At 42.5% G+C, this 19898-nt stretch overlaps 1 protein-coding gene across 1 annotated transcript in view; it reads left to right on the forward strand.

Annotated features, from left to right (window-relative positions):
• ABCB11 (ATP binding cassette subfamily B member 11) overlaps positions 1 to 19898 on the forward strand; it is a 130236-nt gene that overhangs the window by 84494 nt on the left and 25844 nt on the right. The window contains 6 exon segments of the mRNA XM_030209802.1: positions 3933 to 4134; positions 7437 to 7518; positions 7677 to 7812; positions 12667 to 12783; positions 12786 to 12824; positions 16762 to 16866. Of these exon segments, the coding sequence (XP_030065662.1) occupies positions 3933 to 4134; positions 7437 to 7518; positions 7677 to 7812; positions 12667 to 12783; positions 12786 to 12824; positions 16762 to 16866 (681 nt within the window).

The following is a 19898-nucleotide window of genomic DNA, read 5'->3' on the forward strand; positions in this document are numbered from 1 at the left end:
CAGTGGACTTCAGGCAGGTGGACCCAGGCCCATCCCCCCCTACCTGTTACAATTGTGCTGCTTAATGCTTAGTCGTCCAAGCCCCCAAACCCACTGTACCCACATGTAGGTGCCCCCCTTCACCCCACAGGGCTATAGTAATGGTGTAGACTTGTGGGCAGTGGGTTGTGAGGGGGATTTGGGGGGCTCAACACACAAGGGAAGGGTGCTATGCACCTGGGAGCTCTTTTACCTTTTTTTTGGTTTTGTAAAAGTGCCCCCTAGGGTGCCCGGTTGGTGTCCTGGCATGTGAGGGGGACCAGTGCACTACGAATCCTGGCCCCTCCCACGAACAAATGCCTTGGATGTATTCGTTTTTGAGCCGGGCGCTTTCATTTTCCATTATCGACTAAAACATGGACGTCTATTTTTTTCGAAAATACGGTTCGGTCCGCCCCTTCACGGACCCGTTCTCGGAGATAAACGCCCATGGAGATAGACGTTTTCGTTCGATTATGCCCCTCCACGTGCTCCAGAACACATGTAGATCATGCATAGCTTCTAAAGTACACACTACATATATACTTCAGCCTCATATATTTACATGTGCTTCAGAGCAGATATAAATGATGCAAAGGTTCTAAAACACACACTTTCATGTATACTTCAGCTCCAGATATTTACATGTTCTCCAAAACAAGTATAAATCACACATTAGCTTCTAAAATACACACCTACATGTATACATCCGCTCCGGACATTTACATGTGCTCCAGTGTATATATAAATCATGCAAAGTTTCTAAAACACACACTTTCATGTATTCTTCAGCTTCAGATATTTACATGTTCTCCAGAGCAGGTATAAATCACACATTAGCTTCTAAAATACACACCTACATGTATACTTCAGCCTCATACATTTGCAAGTGCTCCAGAACAGGTGTAAATCACAAATATGTTCTAAAATACATTCCTTCATTTATAGTTCAGCCTCATACATTTACATGTGCACCAGAGCAGATATAAATCATGTAAACATTCTAAAACACACACTTACATGTATACTTCAGCTCCAGACATTTACATATCATATAGAGTATGAAAGAGACTGTTCAAATTCCAAATTATAATTCTTTTCAATTACTCATAGTGTCCAGCTTATCTACTTTAAATAACAACATTCCACAATAGAATATGACCTATTTGGGAAGGAAAAAGCCTCAGAACCCTCCCTCCACCTCTGCTTAGTTTATAGGTGGCAGAACTTATCAGGGTAGTTTACATCACAGTCATTAAAAAACCTCCCCAATTTAATCATTAAAATGCCGTGTGTTCTCAATCCTTATGGTTTCCATTATAAATTGTGACTGTGATTCAAAAGAAAAACAAAACTTAGCTTTCATTCATAAATGGTGTTAGTGCTCAGCTACTGACCCCACCAACTGTGGCCAGAGTTTTGCCTGTGGCTATCTCAAGGCGTATCAGATCATTCAGCATTTCCTACACTCATTTCTTCTTAGCATCAGTGGGTTCCCTTGCTAAGAAGCCCGTGGCGTAAACTACCCTTATAAGTTCTGCAACCTATAAAATAAGCAGAAGTGGAGGGAGGGTTTTGAGGCTTCCCCCCCCCCCCCCCCCCCCCCCCCACACACACACAAATAGATCATACTCTACTGTGGAATGTTGTTATTTAAAGTACAGAAGCTGGACATTATGAGTATTTGAAAAGAGTTATAATTTGAATCTAGAATAAACACCTGCATGCATCTTAGCCGTATGTGTTAATATTTGCTGCAGAGCAGGTGCGGATCACTCACAGGTTCTAGAATACACGACATGCGCAACTCAGTCGCAAGTGTTCACATGTGCTCCACAGCAGGTGCAGATCACTCACAGGTTCTAGAATACACACTGACACATGCACCTCAGTCACATGCATTCACCAGGGCTGCCAAGAGACATAGCCGGGCCTGGGGCAGAAATGGACCAAAGCAACCACCCCCCCCCCCCCCCACACACACACACTTGTGCCATCCCCTACTCACACTGCTGCTCCCCACTTGCACCGCCCACTCGCCCCCTTACCTTTCTGTCTTTGCCTCCAAAGGGGGGCCAGGGCCCAGTGCCAGCAAACTGCTTCCTGCTTGCCTGCTCCCACAGTCTATCCTGTCCTGCTAATGTCAGTGCCAGGAGTCAGGACCCAGATGATTGCATTAATGCTATATCATGCTAATGCAATCATCTGGGTTCTGGGCAGCACGTAGGAGTAGGGGAGGACAGGCCCAGAAGCAGGTAGCAAGAAGAAGCCGGGTCTGGGGAATTTTGCCCCCCCCGTTCCTCCATCTCAGCAGCCTTGGCGTTCACATGTGCTCCAGAGCAGGTGAGGATCACTCAAGTTCTAGAATACACACCGACATGCGCACCTCAAAGCATTTGCAAATCTCTCAAAGGTTGTAGAATGCACACATATATTTACTGTAAATGTGTTCAAGAGTAGGTGCAAATCACTCACAGATTCTACATGCACAACTCATCCGCATACATTTACTGTAAATGTGTTTGACAGCATGTGGAATTCACTCACAGATTCTACATGCACAACTCATTCGCAGACTTTTTCTGTAAATGTGTTCTATAGCAGGTTGAAATCACTTACAGGTTCTAGAATACACACTTACATACGCATCTCAGCCACATACATTTACATATTCTCCAGTGCTGGTGCAAATCACTCACTGTTCTAGAATACACACCGACATGCACACCAGCAAGTGCAGCGTGACCACAAAAAATTATTTGTTGGTATCTTATGCTAAAACTTTAAGATATAATCTTGACGTTTGTGTAACATACAGTGGTCTGTTTTACTAAACTTCACATTCAGCATTGTTACATGATTTGCATGCTGGCTTTTTAGACCCCTGATGATGGCCTGGGTGTCAAAAGCACGGCCTGTGTTGGGTTTCCATTGTTAGCTATCTGTGTGTCAAATTCTGAATAACTTCCATTGTCAGCTATCTACATGTTGAATTCTAAAGAATAAGCTTTTTAAACTGGTCATCTTATTGCTTGTGGTTGGCATTTTCCACTTTTCTGATGTTTTCTGTATTTTTCTGTGGAAGTTTCTGGTTTCCTGTTTTGGATTGTTGCTATTTGGTACTGCCACTGAACATTGCTGCCTGGATAGCTCTCAGCTCTGCCCCTGACCATATCTGGGAAAGTGTTGCTGAAAATCCTGATTGGCTCTAGTGATTGGGAGTTATCTAGGCTGTAGCTGCGCCTAACCGGGTAATTCCATTTAAAAATTGACCACAATGCTTTTTTAGTATCTTCCTGTTAATCTTGGTAGAAGTAAGGCAGAGATCCATTAAGTTAGGGATCCTGTTATTAAGCTTTGGTAAAAATTGGTTTTAGTGTGCCCTTACCTGGATCTTTTCCTGCATGCTGAGGCAATTTTAACCACAACCATTAAAATACCTTTTCCATTTTTTAAAATTAATAACCATGTGATAATGTTGCTATAAGCATAGTCATTTTCAAAAATTACTACGTAATCACTTACCGCCACCTATTTTGTATTGGTAAGGGCTCCCACATTATCTATGCACTAATCAGTTAGCATGCTGTAATCAAGATACAGTAACTAGTTAGCCCACTCTTCACCCATGCAAATTTATGATGTTTTGGAGACGTTTTTCTCTTTTGAAAATTAGCCTCTTAACATTCTATTTCTCCTCTTTCCGAAAGCTAATCTCTTTGCAGAGCTATCTTTCTGGGAGCTGGAACTTTGAAACTCAATGCTACTGATCCAGCATGTCAAAACTCAAATTAGACAATTTTCCACATCCATTTTTTCACAGAGGAACTCCCATTAGAGAACTAGCACAGTTCATTTCCTTCAAATGCAATCACTTTGCTGTCAGAAAAACATTTTGTCTCTATTTTTCTCAGGTACGGCATGGGCGTACATCAATCTCGATAGCTCATCGTCTCTCCACGATCAAAAATACAGATGTCATCATTGGATTTGAGCATGGAAGGGCCGTAGAGAGAGGAAATCATAATGAACTCATGGAAAGAAAAGGCGTTTATTTCACACTAGTGACCTTGCAAAGTCAAGGGGATAAGGCACTCCATGAAACTGCAAAGCAAAGCAAGTGCTTTTTTGATACTTTCTGAAATAAAATGAAATGTTACTAATCACCAAACTGATTTAGATACAAAAAGAAAATTGTGTTATCTTTATATGCCTTTATATTTAGGATATCTTTTTTTCCTTTGGTGAAGAACAAAGCTGTATGCTGGAAGGAGCCTATTTACGAGATTGATAGTTGATAGAGTTAAACTAAAGGGCCCTTTTACAAAGCTGCAGTAAGTACTAATGCATGCTTACTGCAGCTTCAAATGGCATACCACTGGCCACAATGAGACATCCTGCGGTAATTTTTGCATGTGTGCACAGAAGCCACATGCTATCTGGTTGTGTCTAGTGGTGGAGAGTGGGCATGTCTATGCAGATTGGTTAGTATGTCGGCATTGCTGCATGCTAACCAATTAGCCCAGATTTAGCACGTGGGACCCTACCACCTACAAAATAGGTGGCGGTAGATACTCACAGACTAACAGTCTCGCACTGTCAACATTAGCACATGGCCACTAATAGAAAAATTGGAAATTTTGGCCATTTTCCTGCTGTGGCAAAAAGTGGCCTTAGCCCATAGAAATGATCCACGTAAGGGAGATGTGGTTATAGCGGTTACCATATCAGGGTTTAAAAAGGTTTTGGACAAGTTCCTGGAGGAAAGGTCCATAGTCTGTTATAGAGATGGACATGGGGGGAAGCCACTGCTTGCCCCAGGATTCGTAGCATGGAATGTTGCTACTAATAAGGTTTCTGCCAGGTACTTGTGACCTGGATTGGCCACTGCTGGAAGCAGGATACTGGGCTAGATGGACCATTGGTCTGACCCAGTATGACTGTTCTTATGTTCTTATGCTGCAGCTTATTAAAAGGACCTTTAAGGGAGCTTTATACTAAAGTGAATTAAGTAGTTAGTATGCAAAGTGGTGTGCATAGTTAACACATTGGAGGATACAACATCCACTAGTTCACGCAATATGGGGTAAATTCTGTATAGGTCACTAAAAGGCACCAAAAAGTTATGAGTCAAACTTTAAACCCAACCACTTATGCTGGGTCTATGTTCGGTATAAATAGTGGCACCTAAATGCGGCAGTTGGGCACATGAATGCAGCTCTTCTATGATGTGCGCAAGAATAGTTGGAATGCTCCTGACACGCCCATTTGCCTCCCACAATAACATCCCCTTTGCAGATACACACGAGAGAAGTTAGATGCGCTGTTTATAGAATAAGGGCATTATCCCCCGGATTCTACATAGCGTGCCTGGCGTTCCGTGCTGAACAATCAGCATTGTTAACAGCACTTAACAAGCAATAATGAGCACTAATTGGCAATAATTGGAATTTACACACACAGCTCCCTAAGCGTATTCTGTAATGCACTGTGCCTAAATTTTAATGCGTGCAGGCAAAAAGGGGCAGGGAAATGGGCATTTCGTGGGCATTCTAAGATTTACACGCTTTGTTATAGAATATGGCCCTCTGTGTCTAAATCTACGTGCCAGGATTTACACTACATTTTTGTTGGTGTAAATGGATATATGTAGTTTTGGGCGCTAGGATAGCAACAAGGCATGTACAGTGCTGCGTACGTCTAGTAGCACTATAGAAATGATAAGTAGTAGCAGTAATATTCTATATACCGTGCCTAAATGTAGGCGCCGTTTATAGAATACCCTTAAGTGGAAATGTTTTCCATGTGGATTTTTTTAAGCATCATATACAGAATCTGGTCCTATATGTCTGTTACCCATGCAACTGCAAATTAGTATCAATTAATGCAGTTGATTTATTGTCCTGGATGATGGAACTGCTATTAGGCCTGTTATAGCTATCAGAACCAAAGCATATAGTCACTTTATATGTTATCATACTGTGATAGTTACAGGCTGTATGGTACAATGACTTGTTATCCAATAAAAAATATTTAAATATAAATGCCAATTATTGGTGTTTATCACCAAATATTTGCCAGTTTAGTGCCAATTAGTTAATTATGTTATGTGCATAACTGGCCCTATTCTATAACTGTGCCCCATTTTTAGAATTTGGGGGTAACTGTTTCATCTCTTATATGAAATGGAGTGGAAAATGGGTGAGAAATGGGTATGGAATAGGACCATGCCTTGCAATGAGCATGTGGTAACTTACCATGCTTGAATTATTACTGTGGCAGATAGCACAGATTTAAAAGGTAGTGTTAAGTACATCGTGTTAATGTTAATGCAGAGAGGGGCCCTTTTACTGTAGGGCTAGTTGCCGCACGCCAATCCGGAACTACCACTGGGCTACCACAGGAGCCCGGTGAAAGTTCCCATCCCCATCCCCACCACGTGCTATATCCAATGCCATAAAATATTCTCTATATTTGTAGCGCCGGTGCTTACCTGGCGGTAACTGGGCAGTGCCCGGTTACTGCTGGATTAGTGCGGAAGCACTTACCGTCACCTCAATGAGTGATGGTAAGTGCTCCCATGAATTGGTCAGGCGGCAAGTGGTTCGCTTACTGCACTGCCATTTCTTTTCCACCCAAATGACCAGCCTTTTACTTACTGTGGTAAAAGGAAGCCTCAGAGTGCGTCAAAAACATAGGCTGAAGCTAGCGCAAGCCTCCTTTTACCACAACTTAGTAAAAGGGCCTCCTTAATGCATGGTAATATTTTTCACTGTGGTAACTGTCTGGGAAGATGTGCTTCAAAGGAGGTATAAATCAAGTATAGTTTCTAAAACACACACCTACACATGTGCCTCCAACAGTTACTGCAGAGGCTTTGCATTTACCTCATTTAAGTTTGCAACTAATGTGCAGTGATTGTACATTTTTACCACACTTTAACAAAAGGGCTTCTGAGAGGCAGTTACTGCTAACAGGATCTTATCATTCCTCTCTCTTTCATGCCAAAAAATAAGCTGTCAAGATAGTATTTCTAAACAGTGTTATCTTGGTTAGTTTTAGGGATGCATATGTCTACTAGGAACAGGGCTAGAGCAAACTTATTCAGTGTAGTACTGATATAAGTAGGTTTTAATTCAGTGAACCAAAGGTAAAGGTTTGTTTTGCAAATTTATAAAAAATATGAACTGAAGTATCATGGTTTATTTTTAAAGAATTTTTCCAATGAAAATACCACGGCATGGAATTCTTAAAACACATATTTTAAAAGGCTAACTGTAGTTTAAAAGTACAGACTGATTTCGTTTTATCCTTGACTTCCTTAGCTTGCAGTGCCCTAAACATAAATTAACATAAGCATTACATTTTCCAATGAAAAGCAGCACTGACTTTAATCATTGTTTTCTTCTACTTTACAGTGACAGAAGATAAAGCAATGGAAGAACCTAGCCTTGAGAAAGTCCAGTCATTCCGCAGAGGCAGTTACCGTGAAAGTTTACGGTAAATTTTATAAGAGATGAAACTATTTCAGTTGATTTATGTTCCATGTTGATTTCATATTTATGCTAGAAAATGCATAGCATATTTTATTACTTGTCTGAAGGCAGCTTGTTCTGAAAGACTTCCTGTGAGATATTATCTTTATCGTGACTTCACAGAGCCTCTCTCCGTCAACGTTCAAGGTCTCAGCTCGCTAATGTTCTGCCGGATCCACCATTAGCGATTGCAGGAGATGACTCAGAGGTTGTTCCAAACGCTATTCTGTATAGAGAGGACACTTCAGCCACTATAAAGGTCAGATTTACTTGCTTTATATATAACGTATATTATACATGATAAATTTGCACATAGATACAGTGGAACTATTATACCTATACATTTGCTTACTTTGATGGTGGCACACTAAAGTTACTAGACTAAGGGGCCCTTTTACTAAAGTGTGGTAAAATTTTGCTCTTACCACAAGTTACATAGAAACAGAGAAAAATGAAGGCAGATAAAGACCATATGGCCTATCCAGTCTGCCCATCCATGCCATCTAATCCTCCTTTCACTCCTTTAGAGATCCTATGTACTTGTCTCAAGCTTTCTTGAATTGAGATACAGTTTTCATTTCCACAACCTCCACCAGGAGGCCGTTCCACAAATTCACCCCCTTTCCATGAAGAAGTATTTTCTCAGGTTACATCTGTCCCCTTTCACCTTCATCCTATGCACCCTCATTCCAGAGTTTCATTTCCCAATTAAAAGAGACTCACCTCCTGTGCATTTATGCCACGCAGGTATTTAAATGCTAGGCCCCAGATTCTATATATGGCGCCAAAAGTTGTGCTCGCAAATCAGGTTGTATTTTGATTACCATGCACAACTTAATTAGCTTAACAAGCCAATCAGCATCAATTATCGACACTAATTGGCATTAATTAGAATTTACATGTAGAACTGTCTAAGCGTATTCTATAACGTGATGTGCGTAAATTCTAAGTCACACAATTGAAAAGGGGGCATGACCAATGGTGTGGAATAGGCAGGTCGTGGGCATTTCTAAAATCTATATGCACTGTTATAGAATACACCCAGTCCGCACCTAATTTAGGCATCGGCATTTACGCCATTTTTTTTTTCAATATTGTATTGAAAGTTTTCAGATTTATAACAAGAAATATAGAGCAATCGTAACTGCCTGTGACTAAATTTAGTTGTGCAGACGGATACTGGGCATGTTCTATACGCCGGTGAGCATAGACATAACAACCGGTGACAGCATGTAGTATGTGACCATGCGCTAACTGCAATGTTTATGCAAGGAGTGTACATGTGAGCAGTACATGGGCAGGGCATGGGCCTGTCTCCCACATACACATGTAACTTATAGAATACTGTAAATTTCACATGTGATCTGTAGTGCGTGGGCACACTCATTTATGCCTGCCAGTGACCTAAGTGAGTACACCTAACGTTGTGTGCACATCTTTGGGGTTAAGCCAGTATTCTCTAATGTAATCTGTGTGCACAGATGCCATCATAAAATTGGTGCTCAGTACCCCCCACTGTGGCACTTAATACATGACTCCCATTATAGAATTGCCCCCTGTATGCATAGCGTTCTTCTCCTGATTTTATTAGGGGAATCAATGAGAAAATCAGAACTGCAACTTCATGCATGCAATGGATGACAAAACCAGGTCAGGATCAGCCTTTTTGGTTGACTTGGGTTGAAGTAACAACCATATAAAAAACACTTTTTAAAAAATTTGAATTTGGGAAGTTTTAGGCTATTTCATATGTATTTTTAATGTTCCTGGTGGGCTACCAGAAGGGGTGCCTGCCTGGAGAAGTAAAGTGCCTAATAAGAGATTGGGATGCTAGTGCTCTATGTCACTGTTGCTGCTATGGCAACAGTAAATGTTCCTTCAAGTCTTTATATAGCCACTAGTGTGTGGTCATATATCATTGAGGAGGGGATACCTGCTTGCAGGCAGTGTCATTGATGTGAAATATCCCCCCCCCCCCAATCAATTGGAACTGCAAAACTGGGACCTCCCTCCCCACCCCAAAACTGCCCAGGATACTGCTTAGCCCAGTGATGGCCCGATTTTAACAACTGACACCAAACTGAATGCCAGTATGTTCTTTATGTTCTGTTCTGCAGTATTTAGTAATTGTACACATTGTGTAACTTTTACTTCTCTTTCCTACTCTGCCCTGCCCATCTTCCTGAAATTCACCATGCAAACATGTGTTGTCTTTAACAGGACTGCCTACCTTCAAACCTTCCCTGACAGGAGAGATTCCTACCTCCCCCATTGCTGTCTAAATGGTGTTGCCTCTATGATGTTCTCCACATTGGAAGCATGTGTGGACAAAGTATGAGATAGTGCAGAGCTGAAAGAATTTTTGAAAGTATTGAGTAAGACACAGGGGAGTATCTACTGTTGAGCGAGCCTGGCAAAATGCTGAGGGCAATTGAGTGATAGAGACTCGCTGTAGTTGAACCCTCCCTCTCCCCTGCAAATCTTTTATCTCTTCCTTCCCTCTGCCAGTTCTTGGGTTAGCACCTGTCTACTCCATCCCCACTCACCCACCCCACCCCACACACACACACACACTGTGGTCCTAGAAATGCACAACAGGTCACCAACAGATGGAGCAATGAAAACAGGCTGCCTCTGTCCAGCCCCACCAGGGTTTTTCCTGTAGCATCCCACATCTCTGATGCAGCTTCAAGTGAACAGGACACCACAGAAGAAAGACCCTGGTAGGACTGGCCGGAGGCAACTTGTTTACATTGCTACCTCTGCTGATGACCCATTGCACGTGAGAAGGACCATGGGGTGATGGAGGGGCCTACATAGAAATTCCAGACCCACATGGGTGGGGATGTGGGGGATTATGGAGAGATGCTGGACCTGTGGTGGGTGAGGAGAGATGCTAGACCTTATGGGAAAGCAGAGAGGAGAGAAAGAGAGAGAGAGAGAGAAATAGAGAGAGAGGGTGAGATAGAAAGAGAAACCTGAAGCAAAGGTGAGGGGGAAGAGGGAGAAATGCTGGACTGGGGGAGAGAGCAGAGGGAAGCGAGAGAGAGAGAGACCTGGAGCCATAGGCGGTCGGTGGCCCAACTGTTTTGGGGAGGCCTAAAGGGGCGGGGTTAGGGGTGGGGCCAGGGGTGGAGCTTAAATTTATAATTGTCTGATAACACGCAGAAAAAATAAATAAATAAAATAAAAGTCACAATTAATACCTTTTATTAAATTAGATATAGATATGTATAATATGTCAAAGAATAAAGTGGTTGCTCAAAGCCTATTCTAACCACAACTCGCTCAACTCAGAACCTTACTGTACCATAAATATTACACTGGGCAGAACCTAATACACCAATATACCACCCCATACGGAAAAACGCAGACCGTCAACAATATGAAACACGGGATCATAATATCACAATTCTCATGTACAGACACAAACACCCTAATTCATGTTAATGTGGGATAAAATGCCATAAATAAGTAAATAAATATAAATTTAATGTTGAGCACCTGATTCTCAACGTGGACATATTCCAAACAGTATAATGAAATAAAATGATCTTTCTACCTTGTTGTCTGGTGACTTTTCTGATCATGCTGGCCCCAGTATCCGTTCTGCTGCTATCTGTCCTCAGTGAGTCAGGAAGTCATCCTCCTTAAATATCTCCCCCGGCAACCCAGGACCCCTCCAGCCACCCCCCTCCCCCCTCCTTTCCCAGCAGTAAGGTAAGCAAACCATAAACCAATTTCTACAACTGCTAGAGGGCTTTCACTGCAGCTCCTGCTGTGAGGATGGAGGTACCTCAACAATTTAATCCCCTCAGAGCAGCTGGACTCCACAGCTGATCTATTCTGCTGCAGCAGGGGGGGAGGCTTAGCCTCTCCAAGCCTCTTATACGGGCGCCTATGCCTGGAGCAAAGGGGGAAGGGGAAGAGAGGAGTAGATGCTGGATTTGTGGGCAAGCAGACAGAGAGAGAGAGAGACCGAGAGGAGAGAGAGAGAGAGAGTGAGATATACTGGTTCAGAGTGGAGAGGCGCTGGACCAACAGATGGAGATGTGGAGCGGAGAGATGCTGGACCACTCGGGGGGGGGGGGTCGGGGGGGGGTTGTAGGAGGAAGGGAAGAGAGAGGGGAAGCTTGACATGGAGAGTGACAGGAGGTGAGGCGTGGCGGTGGGAGGGGCGGCAGGGCAGTACTCAAACTGTGCCCCCAACCTCGGGCTCTGCCCCTCCACTGTAAGGTCTGGCTACGCCCCTGGTCACAGAGCTGCAGTGGAAATTGAACCTTGTTCCCTAGTTCTCAGGTCACTGCACTAAACATTAGGTGCCCTGTTTAAGAGCATTGGGGAGGTTAAGTGTCCCCAGCCGCAAGCATGACCTCGTTAAATTAAAACCAGCAGCTGCCGTAGCACACAGAAGCAATAGGTGCCAGAGCCACCCCAGGCAACCAGCAACTTATAGGAACTCAGCCCTTCTCTCTCTGCCTTGACGGATGTCACTGCAACTCTCAATCCAGGTACTGTCATGGGCTATTGGCATCATGCCCATCCAGGTGATGGTATATCTCCTTCCCCCTCCCTGTGGTCTGATGATCCTTATTAACTGCTTTGATTGCACCAGTAGTGGTACCCAGTGATTAAGACAGGCTGCCTCAAGGCCTTGGCCTTCCCTGTGACATGTCCCCCGTATGCGGAAACGGAAGTTATATCAGAGGAGGCACTGTTTAATTGTCTTGCCACTTTATTCTTTGGCATTTGATTATATCTAATATCTACATTTAATAAAAAGTACTATTTGCAACCATTTTGCTGACTTTCTTTTTGCATGTTGTCAGACAGTTATGGACTCAGGCCCTACCCCTGCCTGGACTCAGCCCCACCCCATTTTAGCCTCCAAACAGTCTGAACAACTGTCCATCTATGACTGTAAGCCTGTCATGGGTCCAGTATGAAAACACATGCTTTCTACGTTTCAATGTTTGAAATCAAATTTTACATCATATCTGTGTTGATTTTATATATTTTGTTTTGCTCATAAACCTAGTATGTTGTATGTGCATTATTTATGAATGGTTCTGCTCTATTGCTCTTTATTTTTTTATTTATTTATGTTACCTAGGAACCTGTTATGGAAGACCTAGAGCCTGCTCCAGTGGCCAGGATTTTGAAATACAATGCTAAGGAATGGCCTTATATGTTATTTGGCTCCTTTGGTGCTGCTGTTAATGGGGCCGTCTCAGCCCAATGTATGCTTTATTATTCAGTCAAATTCTTGGGGTAATATAACATTAACCCTTTCTATCTATTTTTCTACAAATGTTGTTATACTTATGGCAGCAGTTTTCAAAGGGAATTTTGCTGGTTAAATAGGTAATTGCCTATAGGGGAAAAATCCCTTTGAAATTTGCCCTTCACCCACATAAGGAAAGAGGAATCAGCAGGGGCAGAGTTAAGATGGTTCTGATGATGTTCACATGGTGGTTTTATTTTGAAATCCATTTTTTTGTTACATTTGTACCCCACGTTTTCCCACACATGGCAGGCTCAATGTGCCTTATATGGGGCAATGAAGGGTTAAGTGACTTGCCCAGAGTCACAAGGAGCTGCCTGTGCCTGAAGTGAACTCAGTTCCTCAATTCCCCAGGACCAAAGTCCACCACCCTAACCACTAGGCCACTCCTCCACTCCTGCTGTGTCTAGCTTAAGGGTCCTTTTACTGAGCTGCGTTAGGTGCTAGTGTGTGCCAAATGCAGAAAAAATGAAGTACCGAGGGACAAAATGTGTGTGCAAAAAATTAGTCATTCATAAGGCATTAAGGGGTCTTTTTTACCAAGCTGCCGGAAAAAGAGCCCTGTGCTGGCGGACGGGGCCATTTTTCCCACACTCCAGGGCCTTTTTACCACAGCGGGTAAAAAGACCCCAGGCACACGTGCCATGCAGTAAGAGAACGCTTACAGCATGCCATTCAACAGGAACAGTCCTTACTGCCACCCACTGAGGTGGGGATAAGGGCTTCTGCATAACCCAGCGGTAACGGGCAGGGCCCAGCGATGCCCAATTACTGCTGGGTTATCACTGTGCAAGCCATTCTCCGGGGGTTTCTTTTTTCCCCTGGAAATGGTGTGCGCTCGGGGAAGAACTACCACCGGCAGCCTTGTTGGGCCGATGGCAGTCCCGAAAGAACGATTGCTTCTAAAAACCTCTAAATTTCAGAAATATATATTTTAAAAAACTTTTAGGGCCCTGTTTCTAAGCTGTGCTATAGGCGCACTATCATTTTTAGTGCATGCTAAAAATTAGCATGCACTAACGTTAAAGGCACTTATGGGTGTCTCTAGCGTTAGCACATGATCATTTTAGTGCACGCTAAAAACACTAGCATACCTTAATAAACAGAGCCATTAAGACCAATAGAGGAAGGACTCATTAGGACTAATAAAGTGACTACTTCCACCCACATTGTCATCGGTCCAAAAGATTTTTTAACTTTTCAGAATTCTGCTCTGACTCTGAATTTTACAATTCCAAATTAGTAGAAAATATATATGCACTTATCTTATCGATATTTAAAGCTGAATTTTCTAAAAAAAGTATATTCATTTTTTAATATCCATGAAGAGACAGTCCACTCGACATTAATGTGTTTCGATCACTGCATCAGGGAGGTCTCCAGAATATAAACATATGTATTTAAAACACACCACTCTCTAAAAAAAACAGCTCTATAGAAGCCCATACCACTCTGTGGTCACACACATCATTTAATAGGACTATAAAGCATAAATAAATATGAGTCATCACAATAATGATGACTCACCCATGCTCCATCCAAACTCCGCCCCTGAACATACCTAAACACAAGGGTTGTGCAAAAGTATGCATCTTCTTGTCACAATGCACCATTTTTGGGCAAATAAATCTGGGTAATTTATAAGTGTGCGCTTATGCATGTAATAATCCTTGATAATTTACCTTCAGTTAGGAAAAAGTGCTCAAAATCAGCTCAAATGTCAGTATCATCGCTGTCTATGGAGGTTGACGGGAGTCTAACTGAGAAGAAGAACATACTGTTCATGATCAAATTGCTTATATGGCTGCATACTTTCTTTGTTTCTGTGCATATATGGAATTTTGTAGTTCAGTGGTATCCACTCTAGTTCCCAGGTTCACAAAAATGGGTCAGGTTTTCAAGCTACCTCCTAATGAAAATGCAAGAGACAGATTTGCATATGATGGAGGTGGTATGCATGCAAACCTAGTGCATGCATATGAATTAAGGATATCCTGGAAACCTGATCTGATTATAACTCTCAAAGATTACTACTGCTACTTGTTGTTTCTGTAACACTACTAGATGCACGCAGCACTGTACACATTAAATACAGGTACTTTCTCTGTCTCTCCTCTACTTGGTACCATGTTAATTTCATAAGAGTAGATGATAGCAGTTGAGGAGCAATTGGCCCATTCAGTTTGCCCATTTGTTTTCCTTTCGATCCTGTACCTCAGTGTTTCTCAAGCCAGTCCTGGAGTATCTCCTTGTCAGCCTGATTTTTTAGGATAACCATGATGCATACAATGGAGGCAGTGCATGCAAATCTATCTCAAGCACATTGATTGTGACTGGATAGGGGTGGACTTGAGAATCACTGCTCTACCTCCTTGAGTATAACAGCATGTAAAATTCCCTTACCTAAACCAACATGAGTTCCACCCATGTCTTTACTGAACTCCTCAACACTTTTTCTACCACCACTCTCTTGTAAATGTTTAGTGGAGGAGTGGCCTAGTGGTTAGGGTGGTGGACTTTGGTCCTGAGGAACTGAGTTTGATTCTTGGCACAGGCAGCTCCTTGTGACTCTGGGTAAGTCACTTAACTCTCCATTGCCTGCTGCATTGAGCCTGCCATGAGTGGGAAAGCACGGGATACAAAAATAAATAAAATATGAGATTTACCTTGTTTATAGGTCTCATTATATTTAATCAATTTGCGTAATAAATTTAGATCAAAGGATCCATTCAAGGGCCAATAGAAATCAGTCTTTTTTTATTCCATTTATACCATTTATTACAAGTTTTAGCAAGATCCTTTTTGTCTAATGGAAAGTACTTAATTACTGTCTCAAGAGTAGTAGCCATTCTATCATATAACTTCTCAAAATAATCAATAAAAAAAAATTTGTTTAACTCACCAGTCTTCGTGCAAACCTGCAGGGATCCTGCAGCTGAACCCAGCACTCGTGTTTCTTCTTGTGAATGTGTCTGGAATCTCGCAACTAAACCAGAACACTATTTATTTCTTGTGGTGGGACGACCTTGTCCGGCGTCCCAGACCAAGTTTCTATCTGACCCTATCCAAAATATATCTGGATTCCTACTTTCTCTCCACACATCGGGGACACCAATGTTTTTAGATCTTTTTACCACCACCCCAAATTATTATGTACCAGCCACCCACAATTTGGAGTGATAAAAGACCAAGGCCACATATGAGAAAAGCAATTTTTATTATTTACCAAATATAGATACAATCAATAGTTTCTCATGGGAGAGCAGCTCTGCTATACATAAGTACTATCTGAAACTACCTCTCCAAAGTAATGCTCGAATACAGCTGCTTCTATATCTTTTCTTTAAACAATGCTTAACATAGCTTCAGCAAGTTATCTTCCTCAGAGATCATCTTGTTTTCTTTTCTCACCATCTGTTTCCCCTCTGTTGCTAAACCACATTTTTTGTCTATTTCTAATTGCCCCTTTCTCATGCCTGCTTGCACACAAGAATGTCTTATCAGATCATGAGTTCTGGACTGGTTCACATGCTTATCAGCTTTTCGGCCTTTGGCCCCGTTCCATGGTGTATGACCTGTGCTCATTATTTACATTACTCCAGGTTTTGTCATCTTCCTCTTTGGTTCTTACAATTCATGTACTTAATCCTGCTGAGCTTTGTGATTACACTTTGGTGACTAGTTACTACACAATGTCAGTCTGGGCTGGGAAAGATTTACAGCTCTGGAAATAGCAATCAGCAGAAGCAGTAAGGGGAATATTTATGTGCCCACAAATCAGAAGCCGTTAATATATTTTACTCATGATTCTTAATATTAAAGCAATGCCTTCTGCGTGAATGTTTTCAGCCAGCATCTAGTAAAATACCACTGCCATTTGGTATATAGTTACAGCGGTATTTCAACATCTTTTTTTTCCTATAGACATTTTCTTTACCTGATGAAATGGAGCAAAGGAAACAGATTGATGGAATCTGTGTGCTTTTTGTCCTCGTTGGAGCCATATCATTTTGCACACAGTTCTTGCAGGTAATTCTTTCTTACCACATCTCATTCCTTCCATAACAAATTAACAAAACTGTGGTTGCCATGTAAATCCACTTGAATATGTAGAACTACAGGACAAATGAGTTGTAGATGACACTTTTACATTCCACTAAGTAGATACATTTCTGACTAGCTTTCCAGCACAATACTCCCCTCATAAAGTCAAAGAATAGAAATCCCCCATAGCCTGCCCCCTCTCTACCCTCCTTAAGGCTATGCCCTGGATCAGCTTTAACAAATCCCTGGCTTGGCCCCTATTGGGTTTAGGCATTAGCAATCCCTAGTCACTCCTGCCCTTACTGGTGCCTGGTTCAAAATGGTGCAGGCAACTCCTAGTGGTAGTATATGACTGTATCAGTTTAATTCATCAATCAAATTATGAAGGGATCACTCCAGTTCTAGCTTCATAGAACGATTTAGCTCATTATTTTTGTAACAAATGAGACAATCATCCAATTTGCCATCATCAAAGAAGAAAGCTTTAGCTGCTCTCAAAAATCACTACTCCATTGACCCCTGATGCAGGCACTGTGTGCTGAAACACGGCCTGTGTCGGGTCATTTAGGAAGAAACTGATGTTCAAGATGTATCAACAAAGAAATTGTGACCCGATTTGAAGGCTCCTGGTGCTTCTCTTTGGTATTTGGACTTGTTCTGTACTTTGGACCCTCTCTGTGCTGCTTTGCACTATATCAGTTTAAGTGAGCATCTGACTTAACCAGTTAAGTCTGCTGAATATCTGTTTAAAATTACCCAGATAAACATAACTAGTTGCTGACCTACAGGCCTACATTAAATGGATAGTCACTGATGTGGTACCACTTCATACATAAATTCAATGCAGGGGCATAGCCAGACCTCGGCGGGATGGGGATCCAGAGCCTGAGGTGGGGGGCACATTTTAGCCCGCCTCCCCCAGCCACCTACCCTCCCCCACCACTTTTGATCCCCCCACCGACCCTCCCCCCACCACTATCGACACCCCCTCCCACACACACACTGACGACGATGACCCTTCTTCAGCGCCGGTCTCCGACACGTTCGCTAATCTGTTTCTGTGAGTCCTGACTCCTGACATCCTGCATGCACGTCCTGTATGTAGCCCCAGGAGGGTTGGCGGCGGTGGGAGGCGACGATCGAAAGTGGCAGGGGAGGGTCGGCAGCGGGGGGGGGGGGGGGGTCAAAAGTAGAGGTGTCCAGGGCTAAATCTGGGGGGGGGGCCATGCCCCCATGGCCCACCTAGCTACGCTCCTGATTCAGCGGTACTTCTTAAAGGAATAGTGCCACTGAATATACAGTGGTTACATTTTAATGATTGCCACCATAGCTTTTTTTTTTTTAATTTCACTGGATTCCAAGAAATAATTACTGAAAAAACCACCACCATTCTAATGCAAGCTATTTATGGTCAACAACATTATAGTTAAATTCTACAATGATCTGGAGAAGGAATCATATCCCTTAAAAGACTCACAAATATATTAGATAAATCTAATTTAAAAAGTACCACAAACATTTCCCCCCTCATTCTAAACACTCGTCCACCCAACTTGATGCTTACTGCGCAAAGTTTGCTTACCCAAGTTATAGAATAAGGTCAGTTACCCATGTAGCTTAATTAAATACTATTTGGTTTTAACAACCCAATTTGCATGTGTAAGTTAATTGAATAACAAGCTAATTAGGGTCAAAAATTGACTTTTTAACAAGCAATTATTGGCACTGTACACACATAAATTTAGGCATGGAATTCGTGCCTCAATATTACGTGCAAGTCAAAAAAATGGGATGTGAAAATGAGAGGGTCATGGGCTGATCAGGGGTGTTCCTTTATGTTACACATGTAGTTAGATAATAAGGGCAAATTTTTGCACAGGTATTTGCACACGTTTTAGTTGTTGCAAATAGTCATGCCTAAAGTTAGGTGCAATTCATGGGTGTAAGAGCTATTCTATAGCTACACCTAACATTAAGCACATTTTGTAGAATATTGCTTTTTTCAACGCTCATTTTTTGGCACCATATATAGAATTAGAGAGCTGCACGGCTTCCGTCCCCGCGGGAATCCCGCGGAACCCGCAGGATTCCCGCGGGGACGGAGGCAGTTCCTGCGGGGTTCCTGCGGGGATGGAAGCAGTTCTGCGGGGTTCCCGCGGGGACGGAGGCAGTTCCTGCGGGGTTCCCGCGGGGATGGAACCAGTTCTGTGGGCTTCCCGTGGAAGTGTAAGCTGCACCTGCACCAGCCTCTCATCTACTGAATACCAATTTATTTGAGTGCTGTCTCCTCCTCCTCTTCTTCCTTGCTTTAACAGCATAAATGTGGAAAGAATCCACCCCTATGTGCATAATTGCCTATAGCTGGTATTCTACAAAATGTGTGCACAATTTCCATAGCACACAGCTGCAAAGGGGTGTGAACCTGTGAAGGTCATGGGCATACCTGGCACTTATTAACACATCTTATATAATGTGTTTATGTTTATTAAAACTTTCTATACCACCCTAGCTGACTGGCAGATCTGGGCAGTTTACAAATCTAAAAATATAAAGTTAAAAAGAGGAAAGGAACTACAATAACTCAATAGGAAAGAAACCAAGCAGTCAAAGAGACAAAGGTCTAAGGGAAACCAACAAATTGGGAAGAGGGGGGGGGGTGAGGAGGGAGGGAATAAATAGAATGGAGAGTGTAACAAAGTAGTAGTAAAGGGAAGGGACAAGTGATGAACCAACCGCAAGCGTCTTTGTTAACTAGGTATTCAAATAAAAATCGTCATTGAATAACCAGGTTTTTAAAGATACTTTAAAATTCTTAAAAGAGGGTTCAGAACTCATAGAGAGAGGAAGAGAATTCCAATAGTGAGGGTCCATATAGAAAAAAGCACGGTGACATGTGAACTCGAGCTGTGCTACTTTGGGGCTGGGTAGAACAAGGTGGTGATCATTCAAAGAATGAAGAGATCTAGCTGGCGAGTAAGGTATTGTCAAAGATGTCATATAGTCAGGGGATCCATGAC

Source organism: Microcaecilia unicolor, chromosome 7, assembly GCF_901765095.1.
Source record: "Microcaecilia unicolor chromosome 7, aMicUni1.1, whole genome shotgun sequence".
In the NCBI taxonomy this organism is placed as follows: domain Eukaryota; kingdom Metazoa; phylum Chordata; class Amphibia; order Gymnophiona; family Siphonopidae; genus Microcaecilia; species Microcaecilia unicolor.